General features: G+C 42.4%; 1 protein-coding gene across 3 annotated transcripts in view; it reads right to left on the bottom strand.

The window, feature by feature from the left end:
- The window catches only part of tln2b (talin 2b), an 86,725-nt gene that overhangs the window by 25,606 nt on the left and 46,221 nt on the right, over positions 1 to 14,898 (bottom strand). For all 3 annotated transcript variants that reach the window (XM_018763744.2, XM_029256173.1, XM_018763743.2), the window contains 16 exons: positions 13,799 to 13,941; positions 11,401 to 11,528; positions 11,219 to 11,282; positions 10,583 to 10,687; positions 9,813 to 9,968; positions 9,248 to 9,349; positions 9,042 to 9,118; positions 8,258 to 8,438; positions 7,756 to 7,869; positions 7,283 to 7,391; positions 6,166 to 6,374; positions 5,944 to 6,042; positions 5,613 to 5,780; positions 4,890 to 5,184; positions 3,274 to 3,440; positions 78 to 206 (listed from right to left, as the gene is read on the bottom strand). In XM_018763744.2, the coding sequence (XP_018619260.1) occupies positions 78 to 206; positions 3,274 to 3,440; positions 4,890 to 5,184; positions 5,613 to 5,780; positions 5,944 to 6,042; positions 6,166 to 6,374; positions 7,283 to 7,391; positions 7,756 to 7,869; positions 8,258 to 8,438; positions 9,042 to 9,118; positions 9,248 to 9,349; positions 9,813 to 9,968; positions 10,583 to 10,687; positions 11,219 to 11,282; positions 11,401 to 11,528; positions 13,799 to 13,941 (2,246 nt within the window). The remainder of the gene's footprint in view (positions 1 to 77; positions 207 to 3,273; positions 3,441 to 4,889; positions 5,185 to 5,612; positions 5,781 to 5,943; positions 6,043 to 6,165; positions 6,375 to 7,282; positions 7,392 to 7,755; positions 7,870 to 8,257; positions 8,439 to 9,041; positions 9,119 to 9,247; positions 9,350 to 9,812; positions 9,969 to 10,582; positions 10,688 to 11,218; positions 11,283 to 11,400; positions 11,529 to 13,798; positions 13,942 to 14,898) is intronic.

Here is a 14,898-nt window from a genome sequence, read left to right on the forward strand (position 1 = left end):
TCTGCTGATATCAGAAGGGTAACTAGTGCATCAGAAATTTCTAGCCAACTGAACCCAAAGGCAGTTCTCCAAAGTACCTCAAGCCTGTTGACGAGCTTCTTCTTGATGGCATTCTGTGCCGCAGCATTGGTGGCCACACGGAGGCCCTCGGCTGCCTCCCTCAGCTTCTGTTGCTGGTCCTCGTTCTCCGGGTAGGCAGCGGCTCCCTTCGCACACAGACAGATGGATGAACAAACAGGCACACATGCCTGTCACCTGGCTGTGTTGCCTCTTCTGGGCACATTCGTCCTACTGGAGACATTAAAGCAACCCCGAACGGTGACTGGACTACACATTACAGCTGTGATGTTACCATTTCCAAGAAAGAGCCGGTTGGATCAGTTTTTCCCCGTTTCCTGGTAACGTGCCTTCGGAAAAACTCTGCTATTGTCCTTTTACCTTTGTCTGCACCATACAGACCCATCTCCCCTTTCACCCTCACTTAGCAGCTCCTTTGAGGAGTGAAGATCCATCTAGGTCCATCTTGTCATTGGCTGACACACACAGACCAACAGGATCACTGTCCTCTGCTATCTCTCATTTCCATTTAAGAGTAACAAATATGTGGCGAGATTCTTAAGCAGCCAAAGTACTCACACACACACACACACACACACACACACACACACACACGGGCTGAAACCGCCTATCCTGAGCAGGGTCGCAGTGAGCCGTAGCCTAACTCGGCACCGCAAGACGTACGGCTGAAGGGGGAGGGGACACACCCAGGACGGGACGCCTGTCTGTTGCAAGGCACCCCAAGCAGGACTCGAACCCCAGACCTGCCAGAGAGCTGGACCCGGCCAAACCCACTGTGCCACTGCGCTCCCGCGCCAAAGTACTCTTCAGTCCAAATAAAAACCATCACCAATGAAACTAATGTGCCAAGCTGTCCTCAAAGTTAAAATTGTGGAAATATAAATGACCCTGCTGTATCAAAGCACTAATGCGTAGTAATCAATTTCTTGCATGTTGCACATGTTTTCTTTGGTTGTGCTTTCACAGCTCCTTGGCTGTAAGTGTGGGGTTTGAATCTGGCTCAGTCTGTGTGGAGTTCATGTTCTACCCGTCAGGATTTCCTCTGCTCTGGTGAGCCGGTGTCCTCCCACAGTCTAAAAGACCTGTGTTTCAGTAACTCTAAATGGTCCTTTGTGTATATGAGGCATCCTTGCAAGACTAGCATCCTCTCCAGAATGTACCGCATCTCATGCGCCGTGCTACTGGGATCGGTTCTAGACCACTGCGATGCTGCATTGCATCACTGGTTATTGATAATGGATGGGTGTAAATTATGAAAGGCATCAATGACAGGCTACATACAACATACAAATCTTAGACTACTGTTAACCTGCCACCTACTTCTATGGTTACATGTGAATCTGATGAAATGTGCTGTGCTTTCAGTGTGCGCGGCACTCAAGTCAGGAGGCAGGGACGAAAGCTTCATACACAACCAGAAGTCCTGGCCTTCCTCTGCTACAGAGAGACTTCCTCACTAATCAGCAGATAGTTTTTAATAGGGTATTCAGCATGATCATTATGGAATTACTTTAAGCTCTCTTTCAGAGGCCGACTCATAACTATTAATAAAATGTCACGTTTTGAGGTATGAAATATTCACACTTTTATCCCAACAAACCTTTTAGAATTAAGATTTAATACTGATCTGGTATTAGTAGTTCACTCTCACTACTTCCTAGCAGCTGCATTTGTGAAATAAATCATTAGATCATCACAGAGGTGAAATGGCAACCAGCAGTGTAATAAGGGGGGACAATGCTTATCAGCTTCCATTCATGTTGTAAAAACCAGTGCCGCCCCTTCTTCAAGACCGAGGGGCGAGCTTTCCTCTCACGGAGAGCGCAGTGCCACTAACCTCAGCACAGCTGCATGCTCCTCAACATATACCGAATGCACAGCAGAGTATCAGACTGCCTGCTCTTCTGACAGTTGCCAAGGAAACCATCAGTGCAGACTTCCCACTTGCCCTTGTTAAAGACAGCGGTGTAGTGATTAATATGTCAGATCAGAGGCGTCTCCCAAAGCAACCGCCATCATTTAATTTGTGCCGGACATCTCGCATTAATAAGTATGGCTCATTTATACTCATAGTCCATGATGATTTGATTAGGAATCCTAATTTGTGCATCCTAATATTATTGTTTCCTTAAACCCAGTGAAGCTACAACATTCTAGCTTGAAGACTGCCACACCAGAATTTTAAATGCAGGTTCCAAAACTAGTCACACAATATAAAAACTGACATGAATAAACAAACAGCATATCTAGTGCCTACACTATCTACTAAAAATATTATGGGAACATGACGACGATATCTGCGTATTACCGCAGTTAAATTAAAAAACGCAAAAGTCTGGTACCCTGCAAAAGAGTAGTGACGGCTGCCCGGGGTGTACTCCCCCCACCCTTGTGTTCAGTATTTCCAGAACAGGCTCTGGATCACTGTGACCCTGCTCAGGACAAACAGATATTGAAACCGGATGGATGAATGGAAGGAAAAAGCCTGGAATTCTTTATCCGAACACTGTCGTCACTGTGGGAATATTGCATACACAGCAGTTGGAATGAGGTGTCCTCACATCGATAGAGACGTGGGAACTCTTCACAACTAGTAGTCAGCTGTTTGCGAAACACCAGATCACCTTCCTATCACCAAGCCCATTACTACAGTAAGACTCATGTCACTTGGCTGCTGGAGTCGGTTCAGACGACCCTGTAATACCAAGGCATGTGTACCCCCATGAATTAAGTGAGAGAAGAACCATGGCCGCAGTGAAGCACTCCCATATCCAGGAGAAGTGCGCTCCTCAGAGGACAAACCAGTGCCAACAGCACCACCAGTGAAAGCCAATTATCGGGCTCAGTTCAACGACCACTGTAACACTGCTCCCATCAAAGTCAGAGCGTAGACTGAGAAAAGTTTGTCAAACTGTATTCTCTGCTTTATTCTCCGTTTTCGTCAGACTGTATTCACTGCTGTGTAATGCACCTTAAAACCCTGCCTTATTTGCAAGTAGCTCCATATAAGAGCCTCTGCCAAACGACATGAATAAATTAAGTCTGGTTTTTGTAACTGGATATTATTTCTGACATGCAAAATGAATACTTGATAATACAACACTTGAGCATTTCAGAATATTTCCTTTGGATCTGCTGAGTATATGCAGTATACAAGCAGCTACAGTTTAATCAGAGGTGAGCCCAGCTTCGTACCTTTGCAGCCTCTACCATCCGGGCAGTTGCATCGGCCAGCAGTTTGGCGGCAGCCAGCAGCTTCTTGGAGTTGTCCACATCGATCTCAGCCTCAGCATCCGATCTCATGGCATTCACCAGGTCTGAGGTGGCCTGGGCCAAAACCCTAGCTTGGCGGACCATTTCACCTGCATTAGATGGACAGAGTGGGGAATATAATAAGATAGTGAAGTGGTTCAGATACATACGTGTCATTGTGATTTCCCCATTTTTTCCTATTGAAAATGAACACATGAAATCACATGGCACAACTCTAGGTGGCGTATCCCTTCAAAGCAGCATGAGCAGCCTGCTAACACATACATGTAGAATTACATTTACATTTATTCATTTAGCAGACACTTTTGTCCAAAGCAATGTACATCTCAGCAAAAATACAATTTGTGCATTACATTAAGAGAAAGACATGGCTGCAGACATGTGACTCTTACGTAAACCTAGCTTGTTACCTTCTAGTTGATGCACCGATGTTCATCGCTCGAGTAGGTACATAAAACGCAGGATAGATGAACCCTGATAACCTATCATTTTTTTTTTAAAAAAATAAGATACACAAACAATGCCAAAGTAGCGGCTGTATAAAGGCTTATCTCGGGATGCTCATGAAGTTACAGTGCATGAACATTTATACCATACATAAGCTGGAGAGATCTTGAGCGAAATGGGTCCGGAAAAGGTGAGTTTATTAGAATCAAACTCAAAATAGCTGAACTCATTCCCATTCTGTCTTATTCCCATGTCTGCTATTCACATCACCGGCATTGTTATATTGAGAAATTCACACTTTGTACATTATACAAAAGTATAGATGTACAAACAAACAGTCACATAAGTGAATAAGGACTTTAAAAGGCTAACCCAAGACATTCACGCAGATGTTCATACTGTAATTTTTCAAATTAAGTTAGCCCCCCCATAGGTCAAAGGAGTAATGTGAACTGCCAGTATTAATAAAGGATATTTTCATACTGGCTTTTGCTGAATGTAAGTACCTTTTGTTAGCAAATGCTTACTAAAATAATATTGGGAAATAAAAAAAAAGCTCATGCCATCTGTTTTATTTTAGCTTCAAAGCCTTATGAAATTTGCTCATTTTTGACCTTTTGTTTTCTCTACAGTGGCTTTTCATGACATGTCAACAATCCCACAACTACAGGCTTGAAATTATTCTAACAATGCAGTATCAAAACAATTACTTCAGACTTTCAAAACACTTCAGAAATGTAATTTCAGCTTCAGTTAATAAAAACCCAACCCTAAAATACACTACAAGACTACATCAAAACAACTGAGGAGCACTTATCCTCAGAACTAGTCCAAGAACAAATTAAGCATTGAAAGCAAATGTTCAGAAACATTTTTATTTTTTGATTTACTCTGAATGACTTCAGTTCTGTCACTTCGCAAGAACACCGGAGATCCACCTTGACAGCTGGCCCAGTTACTATATTTGGATTATTACTGAGTGTGCACTACTGGAATACTGAAAGTGACTGGATCATTGAGAAACTATCGGATTCATCAAGGGGGTTGGGAGGTGAACTGCATATATGAGTCACACTCCCCTCCCAGCTCACCAGCGTCTCCCATGGAGCTGAAGATGCTCTCGGTGACAGTCATGATGGTGTCGGTGGCCTGGTCATAACGGCCAATGGGTTCCCCGCGGCTGGCGTAGTGGCGCACGTGTTGCAGCAGGTCGCTTAGTGCCTGGCTCACCACGCTAGCTGCTGCGCCCACCTGCTTCAGCAGCTCGCTGTCATCTGTGGCTGAGTGGCATGCCTTCACACAGCCCTCCACTGAGCGGTCTACCAGCTTCCCTGCCTCAATCAGCTGCTCCTGGCATACAGGTGAGCTGATGGTGGGGCTTACAACCTGCAGACACAACCCCCCCCAATAGGTCACAACTAGCCGCACGACATAGGACTGAAGGGTTTACCAAAGAGCACCAGAAACAAAATTAGAGGACATGAGACAAGGAGAGAGAGAAAGGAAGCACAAATGAACATGCCAACAAGTACATATATAGGGGTAGCACAGGAAAACTACCAATAAAAATGACAGACTAAATTTATCACACAAATATTGAGAAAAATCAACTGTTAGTCCTATTCTGATCCTTACCAAAACACTCAAACTAAATCAACTCTTCAAGTGATACCCACAACTAGAACGCCCTCAGCACCGCTGAGGCTGTGATAATTGCTGCTGATTAAGAGAAAGGGAAATTTGCTGCCTGCTGGCATGAGTTCCACACATGCAGTTCTCAGCAGGCGACTTCCCGTAGGCCCAGGATCCCATACCTTGGCACAGGCCACCAGCTGAGAAGTCGACAGGGCACACTGCGTGGCAGCAGCAATCACCCTATTCTGCAGCACTGTATCTTCGGCCACCTGCGCAACATTCTTGGCCTTCAGGACCAGCATGGCTGCAGCATTGGCCACTGCTTTGGCCAGGTTCATTAGAACATCCTGAAGCACAATAAATAGAGGATCAGCAGTAGCTCAGGCATTTCTACAGCCAAAACAAAATGTAAATGGAACCCTATGGGCAAAATGTGGATCAGTTTCTTTTCTTGGTTACGAATATCAACATTTAACACAGCAGAGAAGAAAAGGCATTAGCACAAGAAACCTGGAAACGCTGGTCTGTCTCATTCTCTCCAATCTGCCGCAAAAGGTCCCCACTGGCTTGGCCTATGCTGCCTGCTGCGGTCAACACAGTCTGCCGTGGCTGCAAGGACACACAATACATCACACCAGACTTATTACAGAGGTATAGGAGTCATGTGGGAGAAACAGCTGCTCTCAAATGTAAATTCCTGAAGTTAGGTAAAGCTACAGGGAAGCACTGCACCTCTCCAGATGCTGGTTCCACGGCCTTCAGCAGGTCAGACACTGCTCCTGCCAGAGTCCTGGCAGCCCGCATCAGGTCCTGGCCACTGCCCACCTCGTCCTCCATCAGTGCTGCCAACAGCTTCACGCCCTTGGACATCTCCGTCAGGTTGGAGGAGATGGTTGTGATGGCACAACCAACTGCTGTATAATCAGTGTCCGTGGGGTCACCTGGGAGGAGATACATGGTAAGCCCCGCCTTGTTGCACCCAATGCCCAACCTCCATGGCATATCAGCATGGTCAGTTCTGCATACAGTGCCTCAACACATCTACAAAGATGGAGAAACACACAATATTCAATAATCTGGCAGGCGTGGAACATGGTTAGGATGAGGAATCATCAGGAAGAATAGAAATCTGTAATTTTTTTCCATTACGGAGTTTACTGCTGGACATGGCAAGGGCTTAATCAGGCAACTCCTTGCCACTAGCCAGATGGTGGATGACTGGTTAATTCAAGGGTGGCACTCTACTAGGTGAACTACAGAAAAGCCAGCCAGCCAGAGCAATTATTTACATTTATTAATTTAGCATATGCTTTTCTTCAAAGCAATTCCTATCTTATAAAAAAGTACAAAAGTACATTACACCAACATATTAAGGGTTCTAGATGAAGATTGATTTTACTCAATTTTGTCTCATTACTGTATAAATCAGTATACATAACAAGTAGCTGCATACAGACTCCGCCCCGAACAAATAGATAACGTAGTGCATGTTTGAGTAAAAGATCGGGGAAGAAGTGAGACTGAAAGGTGTGTTTTGGGAACCTTGAATGTTGAGAGACTGATCATTCTATCACATTGGGGCCACAACCAACAATCAGGCCATGAACGTATGAAGCCTTTTTCTTCCCCCTTCAACATCTTTTACTTTTCAATTCTTACGAAGGTATTTCCTGTAAAAGTCTAATACTTAAAGACCAAAAGATTCACCAAGACATTTTAAATCTTGTGAGTGTATGTACAAACTGTGATATTTGGTTAAAGTAATTTTTCCAAGCAGCAGGACTGAAGGCCAAGCTGTTTTAACCACATAATTATGCTACATCTTTGTCGTCACATACCAGAAACCCACCTGCAGTGAGGTTGACGACAGAGGCAGTACCCGCTGTAATGGCATCCACCTGGGAGTGGATTTCGTGTTTGGACTCATCCACTTTGTTCTGAATCCAGACCCTGGATGCCTATCAGGAGGAGGGAGAAGTCTGCATCTCTCACATCTTAGAGACTGACATTAAGGTTTACAGCCTACTGCTAACACAGAAGCCTCAGAGTTGTAACACTTCTATTAAAAAGCTGTAACTACTCCATAAAAACCACATTGAGTTCAGCAGAAAATTAGTAACTCCAATGCTAAGCACATAGCAGCATTCCACTGTCCAGTGTAAAATACTAAACTGATCTTTTAAAGAAGTACACAAGAACTATTCAGAAAAGACTCAGCCCAAAAGTATATATCCTGTTTGCATAAAAACAACCAACTGGCCTAAGAAAAAAATGAGTACAGAGTAATGAGAACAATTATCTTGCTTGTGATCCAGGGCTCACCATGTCTTGTCCCAGAGGTGGCAAGGTGTCCACCTCCCCAAGATCAACCTGGGCCTGCTGGACTGCCTGCATGCTGGTGTTGATGGTGCCCATCAGGGCCTGCTGGGCTGAACTCTACAATTTAACATTTACATTTGTTTATCAGATACTTTTCTCTGAAGTGACATCCAACTCAAAAGTACATTTCACAAATGATGAGCTTTAGATACAGGAACACAGTTATCAAAGCAAGTTTGTCTAATAGCACCATGTTTTGCCGGCACTGGTTACACAGGAAGCTGTCTATAGAAAAGTCACATGTCAATCAGAACACAATTCAGACCCAGGCTATTAGACACACAGCTGTCCTAAAACATGTCACCAAGACACTCCATTCCAGGGCAGTTTCATACAGCTACCATTCAAGTGATTTAAATTTTTTTTCTTGAAACTTTTAACAGTGCAGCTTTCCCAATACAAAGGGCAAGTCCGTTTCCTGGGCAGAATGCCCATGGATGCTCACCAATGGAGGCATGTGTCCTCGATGCATCTGTCCCGTCATGACCTGCTGCTGGGCTGATGGCATGGTGCCCATATTGAAGGTCTCAGGCCCCACCGATCCAGAACGCATGACTGCGGGTAGTGCCACAGAGCCGTGCTCCACTCGACCCACGCGATTAAACTGCTGCTGAAGGATGGTGGACCTGGGAAGTGTGAGGGTGAAAGAGAGGGGGTGGTGTGAGCAACACATTGTACAGCAGCCAGATGTGCAGTATTGAAGAGTACTACCACAAAGCATGTCTGACCACTAGGTTTTACCATGAGTGGAAGTAGCGATAACAGTGAAACAGGGCAGAAACTACTGCTGTGGTAGTTTAAAGAAACATTTGTTTGGATTCAATTTTCTTGATGACTTGGAATTTGTAAAATACAGAGCCCAAGGCTTGCAATAAGTAAGAATAAAAACAATAAGGCAAATATTTACTCAAGGAAAGCAATATCAAGAAAATCTGACCTTGAATATATTTCATTACTTTTCGATAATTTTTCATACATAAGTAATTAAGGATGTCAAAATGTTTTTTCCTTTCACTTTCCAACTTGTACTTCCTTTTTTCCATTCTTTAAAAACTAATATTCTCCACAGTGGAATGCTGCTGTGTGCAAAGAGCAACACAGTTTTTGGGCAATAAACTCACAATTAACTAACACGAAAGGTCACGTTGAAATGCCAAAAATCAATTTTTAAAATAAAAATTTCAAAATTTGAATGAAAATAAATACAATAATAAAGTACACAAGCATACTTCTTTGGAGAGACTGATTCTTCCAGCATTGTGGACTCTTCATCACCTTCTAAGCCAAAACGGTCTTTACTTTGTTTCTGTAGTCAGGAGGATACATTTTTTTTTTTTAAAAAAAACATCTTCATTACAGAAATGCTGATGCACTGTACACAGCATACAGTTGGTAATGGAATTAACACACTTCAGGTCCCAGAAATGGTACTTGCCTTTTTGAGAATAATATCAATATAGCCTGCAATAAGCTGTGAGATCTGTTCTCCTTCTGTGGTCTGGACTGAGTAATAGCTTTCCTGGTACTCCCCAAAATCCTGTAAAATTTACAAGTCAAATAATTAATTTTAAGAAATAATTAGCAATCCCCAGGCATCACACACATCCAAAACAATAGTATGAGCTATATCTACAAGACACATTATGGTAATTAGGACTATGGTAAATATGACTACATCCTCTCAAGAGTCCTCTTTCCTTAACGGACTAAAGGAAAAACATCTGGGCAACTGACAATTATGAAAAAACTAAATGCCATTATATATTAATAAAAGCTCCCTGCTGCATGGAAATAAATTGGGGAAAAAACCCAACTCTCTCACATTTCTACTGAAGACAGGGTTACTGCTAGCTAAGAGAATTAACAGGACATTTGCTGAAAGACTACTAGTCAGTAGTCATGGAGGACCACCAGGCCCAAAATTGTGACCGAGTGTGAAGGTGGGCTCAGTGAAGCACACTGGCATTGTGAAGGCCATATGACCACCCTTGCAGGCATACCAGGGTGAAACTCTTGGGAGATGCAGCCCATCTCTTCACGGTGGTCAGGGGCCATTCCTGTACCACGTCTTTGGTCTTCTCATCCACACGCATGACGGACTCTTTGGTAATACCCAGCAACCGTGGGACTAGCTTATTCTTACTTTTCATTTTTTCCTGGAAGAGAAATTTATAGAAAAACTCCAGACATCATAGACATGTTTTGGAGCTCTTCATTAAAACAAACGATTTCCAACACACTACAAAAATACCTACAGAAGACATGCCATAATACCTTCTTTGGAAACATTTTTTTCTGAAGCAATCTGCCACACAAACAGCTTTTTAAAATTTGGTATTTTTATTCCTTAAAGGGAGTGAATCAGTTGCTTAGCAATGAAGGTATAGTCATGAAACTGTTGAACAGAAGAATGTGATAGAAAAAAAACTAAATAAAACCCCTTCCACATTTCATAATCCTCAAAAATTATACATTCAATGTAGAATCATTACACCAAAGTGCTGATGGATAAAACACTCATCACATGCATGAAAATTACAGTACACTTTCTTCTTTGCTTCTCATATCAACTGTTTTGTGAACTGTTCAAGTGTTGCTGAAACATTTTAACAGCTTAGATCCATAAAGTGTATGCTTTGTTTTTCATTTGTACAAGGTTTAAAAAGCTTTCAATCCAGTGATTTCCAGTTTAATCCAGGAGGGGGACTGAGACCATTTATAAATTGCACTGATATTTCCCAGGTGGATTGATCTACTTTTGCGTTCTTACCTTGACTAGGAAGAAGGACACACCGTATGTTCGGAGGGATCTCGCCAACTTCACATATTTCACTTTCGCCTCAATCTCTGACATTTCCCCACAGTTTTTATGATCCTGGGGTTTGCAAACATATATGGTGTCAGAGTTAAATCCGAGCACCGTAATGAGCTTAGAGCACCCAAATAATAAGCAGCCTGCAATAATTACATTTTTATAATTTTCAACAGGAAAACAGTTCACTGCTCATGACTAGAATATGAAAGCAGAAACTGCTATTCAAATGTATTTTCCTCAATCTGTCAGGTCTTTAAGCATGGAAGTCACAAAAAAAAGCTTAAATTGAACTAAAGCAAATAAGCAGCTCAGCCAAAAACATAGGAAAAATACAAGTGCAAGCAGACTCATTTTTGTCAGTCAACAAGGCAATAAACTTGTTCCTAAGATACTGGAGCTATGAGCCAGTATAGCATAATAGACACAGCACTTTATTCCTCACGTCAGGAATACAGGGTTCTGTTCCACAGAAAGGTTCTACAAAATGGGTTTGCCAGTATATAAGCACGTGAAATAAAACAGCATTGTGATATAAATTTTTCTATAAAGATCCTTCTGGTCTGTCACATTAAGCAAAAAACTAACAGATACCTGAAAGATTTTCTTTTCAGCTCCCCTCTGTTTGATATACTCTTTAGGAAGAAACTCCTTCAGGCTATTAAAAAAAAAAAAAAAAAAAAAGCAGATAAGCACAGTTCATGTTCACACTTCACACATGTTCACACAGATATATGCATGGGTGTATGTAGATGAGTCATGAGGACAGCCCTTACTCAAGGAAGCCTGGCTTGTGCTTATGCTCCACGTGAGGACCGAACTGGATCTGAGCTTGAATTCCAGCAAACTCACAGGCCTTGTCAAAGGAGACGGGGTGCGAGCCATTAAGGATGTCGTCCCGGGCCTGAGAGCCAGCACACACAGCACATTTAACATGCTAAACCAATAACACGTATAACCTAACTCAAAACATTAGCTATCACGCAAAAAGGGTATACTGTAAACAAACAGTGATTTAAACAGAACTAAGCTGTAAACACTGTGGAAGTGAGTTGGACTGATCTGGTATGTTCTTGGGTAGCTTTTACTGGCAAATAATGACTGGACACAGAAACAGATGACTGTTCTAAAGAATGAAGAGAATACAACTGAAAACTAAACAGAAAAATGTTTGTTTGAAAATGTGTGACTCAAATATTTGTAACACCATGACCCAATGTACTTTACAAACATACCATCTTCCAAAGGAGGAATATAGAGCACTTTATTAACTAAACCTTTATGCACAACATTTTTAAAATGCATTTAATATCCTGAACAGTGAAACAATCCCTTTGGTACCAAAGAAAAACCCTTATTCTATATAATAATTTTAATGGTTTGGTCTCTTCTTTGTGGCACTACCCTCCACTTCTAACATTTTTAGATTAGTGACCATCATATGCATTTTGGAGAGATGCACTTGCTTTGTGAAAAGAAAAACAGACTGGTGTTTTGCACCTTTACACATTCACAGTGGCTTCCCAAAGCTTTCAGCTGCTGATGTACACTTCAAAAGCTCCCATAATTCTCACTTTTGACACAGCAGTTCTGGAGAGCTGCTGACCATGTAAACTGTCAAAAAGAATCAAGGACATAAGAGATACACTGTAGAAGCAGGGAAGCCACAAAAACATGATTGCATTAAAAATGCTACTTAAAATTGTATGCATTTATTTAGTGAACCAGTGCAGGTTATTTCGGCACATTTTTGAGCAATGCACACAGGGCCCAAACCTGTGAATAATGTGCTGGGTTTACTGCTGCTACCTCATATATCTGACTTCATGAGTTAAAAACACTTCTGCAGAAGAGAATGCAGTAAAATTAAATAATGTTATTCCCCAGAGGTGGAGGATGGGCCAGGGACAGCAGGGGAGGAGAAAAACCACTAAAGACTTTAGAGGACCCCCTGTGCAACACCTTTACACATCTGCATGTTACGCCCTGTCCTTAACCAACTCAAGCCCCTCACAAAGGACACACACCAACTCTGACCTTGGAACGAAAAACCTGACCAGAACTACAAAGCAAAGATGACTAAACTGCCAAGAGCACTCACTTATACAGTTAAAATATCCAGCAGCAATGCAAGACAAATTGAACACAGGGGGCTGAGGAGCTCAGACATCTCTTTCTCTCACTCACTCGATCACACACACAGCTCCTTGGAGGGAAGCTTCAGGGTGCATAAAACAGCACTCATTAAGATCAGGGCACAACTATAAGGAACTTAGCTAGAGAAAAACACACCGCTTATCCATACACAAAAGCGTTGCTGTGCACACGGCACCTGGATAAGTTCACAAGATCTCTGTGAATGCATGAAACTTTAAACGCAGACAGCTCCCAGAAAAAGCTGAGTAATGATGGACTGAACCTTTGGAAGGGCTACTGGTTTAAGGTGTTGAGATATGAGTGTTGCCACTTTAAAGCAGAGACTGCTCCTTAAGAGATGGGCTGCCAGTAAACATGCCAGGCAAGACAAATATCACCACTACCTTTGCAACATATAGTCAACACCAGTGATGGCCTTAATGCTGATCTGAACACATTTGCACTAGATAGGTTGAACAGGTTTAAAACACATAAAAACAGAAGATCAAACCACACACATGAACCCATGTCCCTGCGCCATAAATGATTTTCCAGAATTTGGTAAACTGCTTCTAGTGGACTTATGGCAAATGACACATATACATTCCCAACATTTTTGGAGTACCGTTTTAAAAAATGTTTTTCCTACTATAATATTGCATTTAATGCATTCTAATTTACAAACAAAAGACTAAGCTGTGGAAACTAAAATCATTGACTGCACAGATGTTGCTTTAAGGATTAAACTTCCAGTCCAGACCTGACCGCTCACGACTACAAGCCAAAGCTTAAACAGATCATTAAAAAAGCCTCTGCATGACACCTTCACAAGTGCAAAAGACCTTGTGGTATTGTGGTATAACAACTTGCTAGCAATATGTGCTCAGGCACAACTTTTTTTTTGCAACCCACCAAAAACAGCTCATAAAGGAACCGTAAGACAGATCCTACAATTACGTTGCAGAGGATATCCTGATGTCACGGCTTCTTCAGCGGGAGCCCTTGCACGATGGCAGTGCAACAGGGGTCCACACTCACCTGCACGTAGAGGAGATTCAACTGGACCGGGTCCCGAGAATCAACATTCTGGTCCGAGTAGAAGAATTTGCGGCGGAGAAGCAGGGTCTCGCTTTCATCCACGCCCTGTTCACGGAAGGTACGGCTGTGGTCAAGCCAGTTCACTGTGAAGAGAGCACAAGGATAACCATGTGAAAGACCACTCCCAGAGAACTCCATCAGGCACAGTACCCCCATGGACTGTCATCTACCTTGTTCCCCCCTTTATAGTAGGCTTCACTGAACCCCATCCACCACAAAGTTGACTTCCAACAGCAACGGCTCTGCTTTAAACCATAGCACAAGACTAGCAAAACTGCAAGGAACAAAAGCATAACAGCAGGGCTCCACTTAAGATTAAAATACTGACTTCGGCTCTCAATTTCAGGTCCTTAGTCATATTTTTAACCTGTGCTCATATTTTATACACATTGAACAAAATGCTTTATTTTTCCTAATTCTGCCAAATTATTCAACACAATGGCAAACAATCCTTTTAAAAAATATTTCAGGATCATTGATCCCCGAGACACCAAATACCAAGGTCGATCGTTTTAGAACTCGGAGTCATTTTGCTACTTTTGAATTTCTTTAAACTCGGCTAATTAGAATGCAGTGTTCCGAGTTGATATAATTAACACATTTGTAGAAATGTGTGCACTATGTGAGCTCACTGAGAGGGGATGGCTTCTGGCTCCTTCGGTGAAATGTGTCGAGGGCCAGCCTGTTTTGACTCAAAGAATGAACACTAATTGTTGACGTAATTAGTGGCTTAAAACAGATTACTCTTCCCAAGGCATTTGTAAGCCTCAGTCCTTCCTTGGAGGACTTTGTGAAATGCGAAATGTTACACACATTATAAACTGACCATTCTGACACCACACAATCATTCGGTTTAAGGGATACTAAACTATAAACATTCCTTTTGCATATGGGTTCTCTAAAGAGGACTAAGAACAACTAATTAATTGGGAAGACTTGGAAAGACCTATACTGAAGATATCAGGCTGGCCAGCATTAACCCGGATGCCTCACAAATTTAATCCCCGAACGCCTTGGAGGAAACTGGAAACACATGCGGA

The sequence above is a fragment of the Scleropages formosus genome, chromosome 11, assembly GCF_900964775.1.
Source record: "Scleropages formosus chromosome 11, fSclFor1.1, whole genome shotgun sequence".
NCBI classification, from domain to species: Eukaryota; Metazoa; Chordata; class Actinopteri; order Osteoglossiformes; family Osteoglossidae; genus Scleropages; species Scleropages formosus.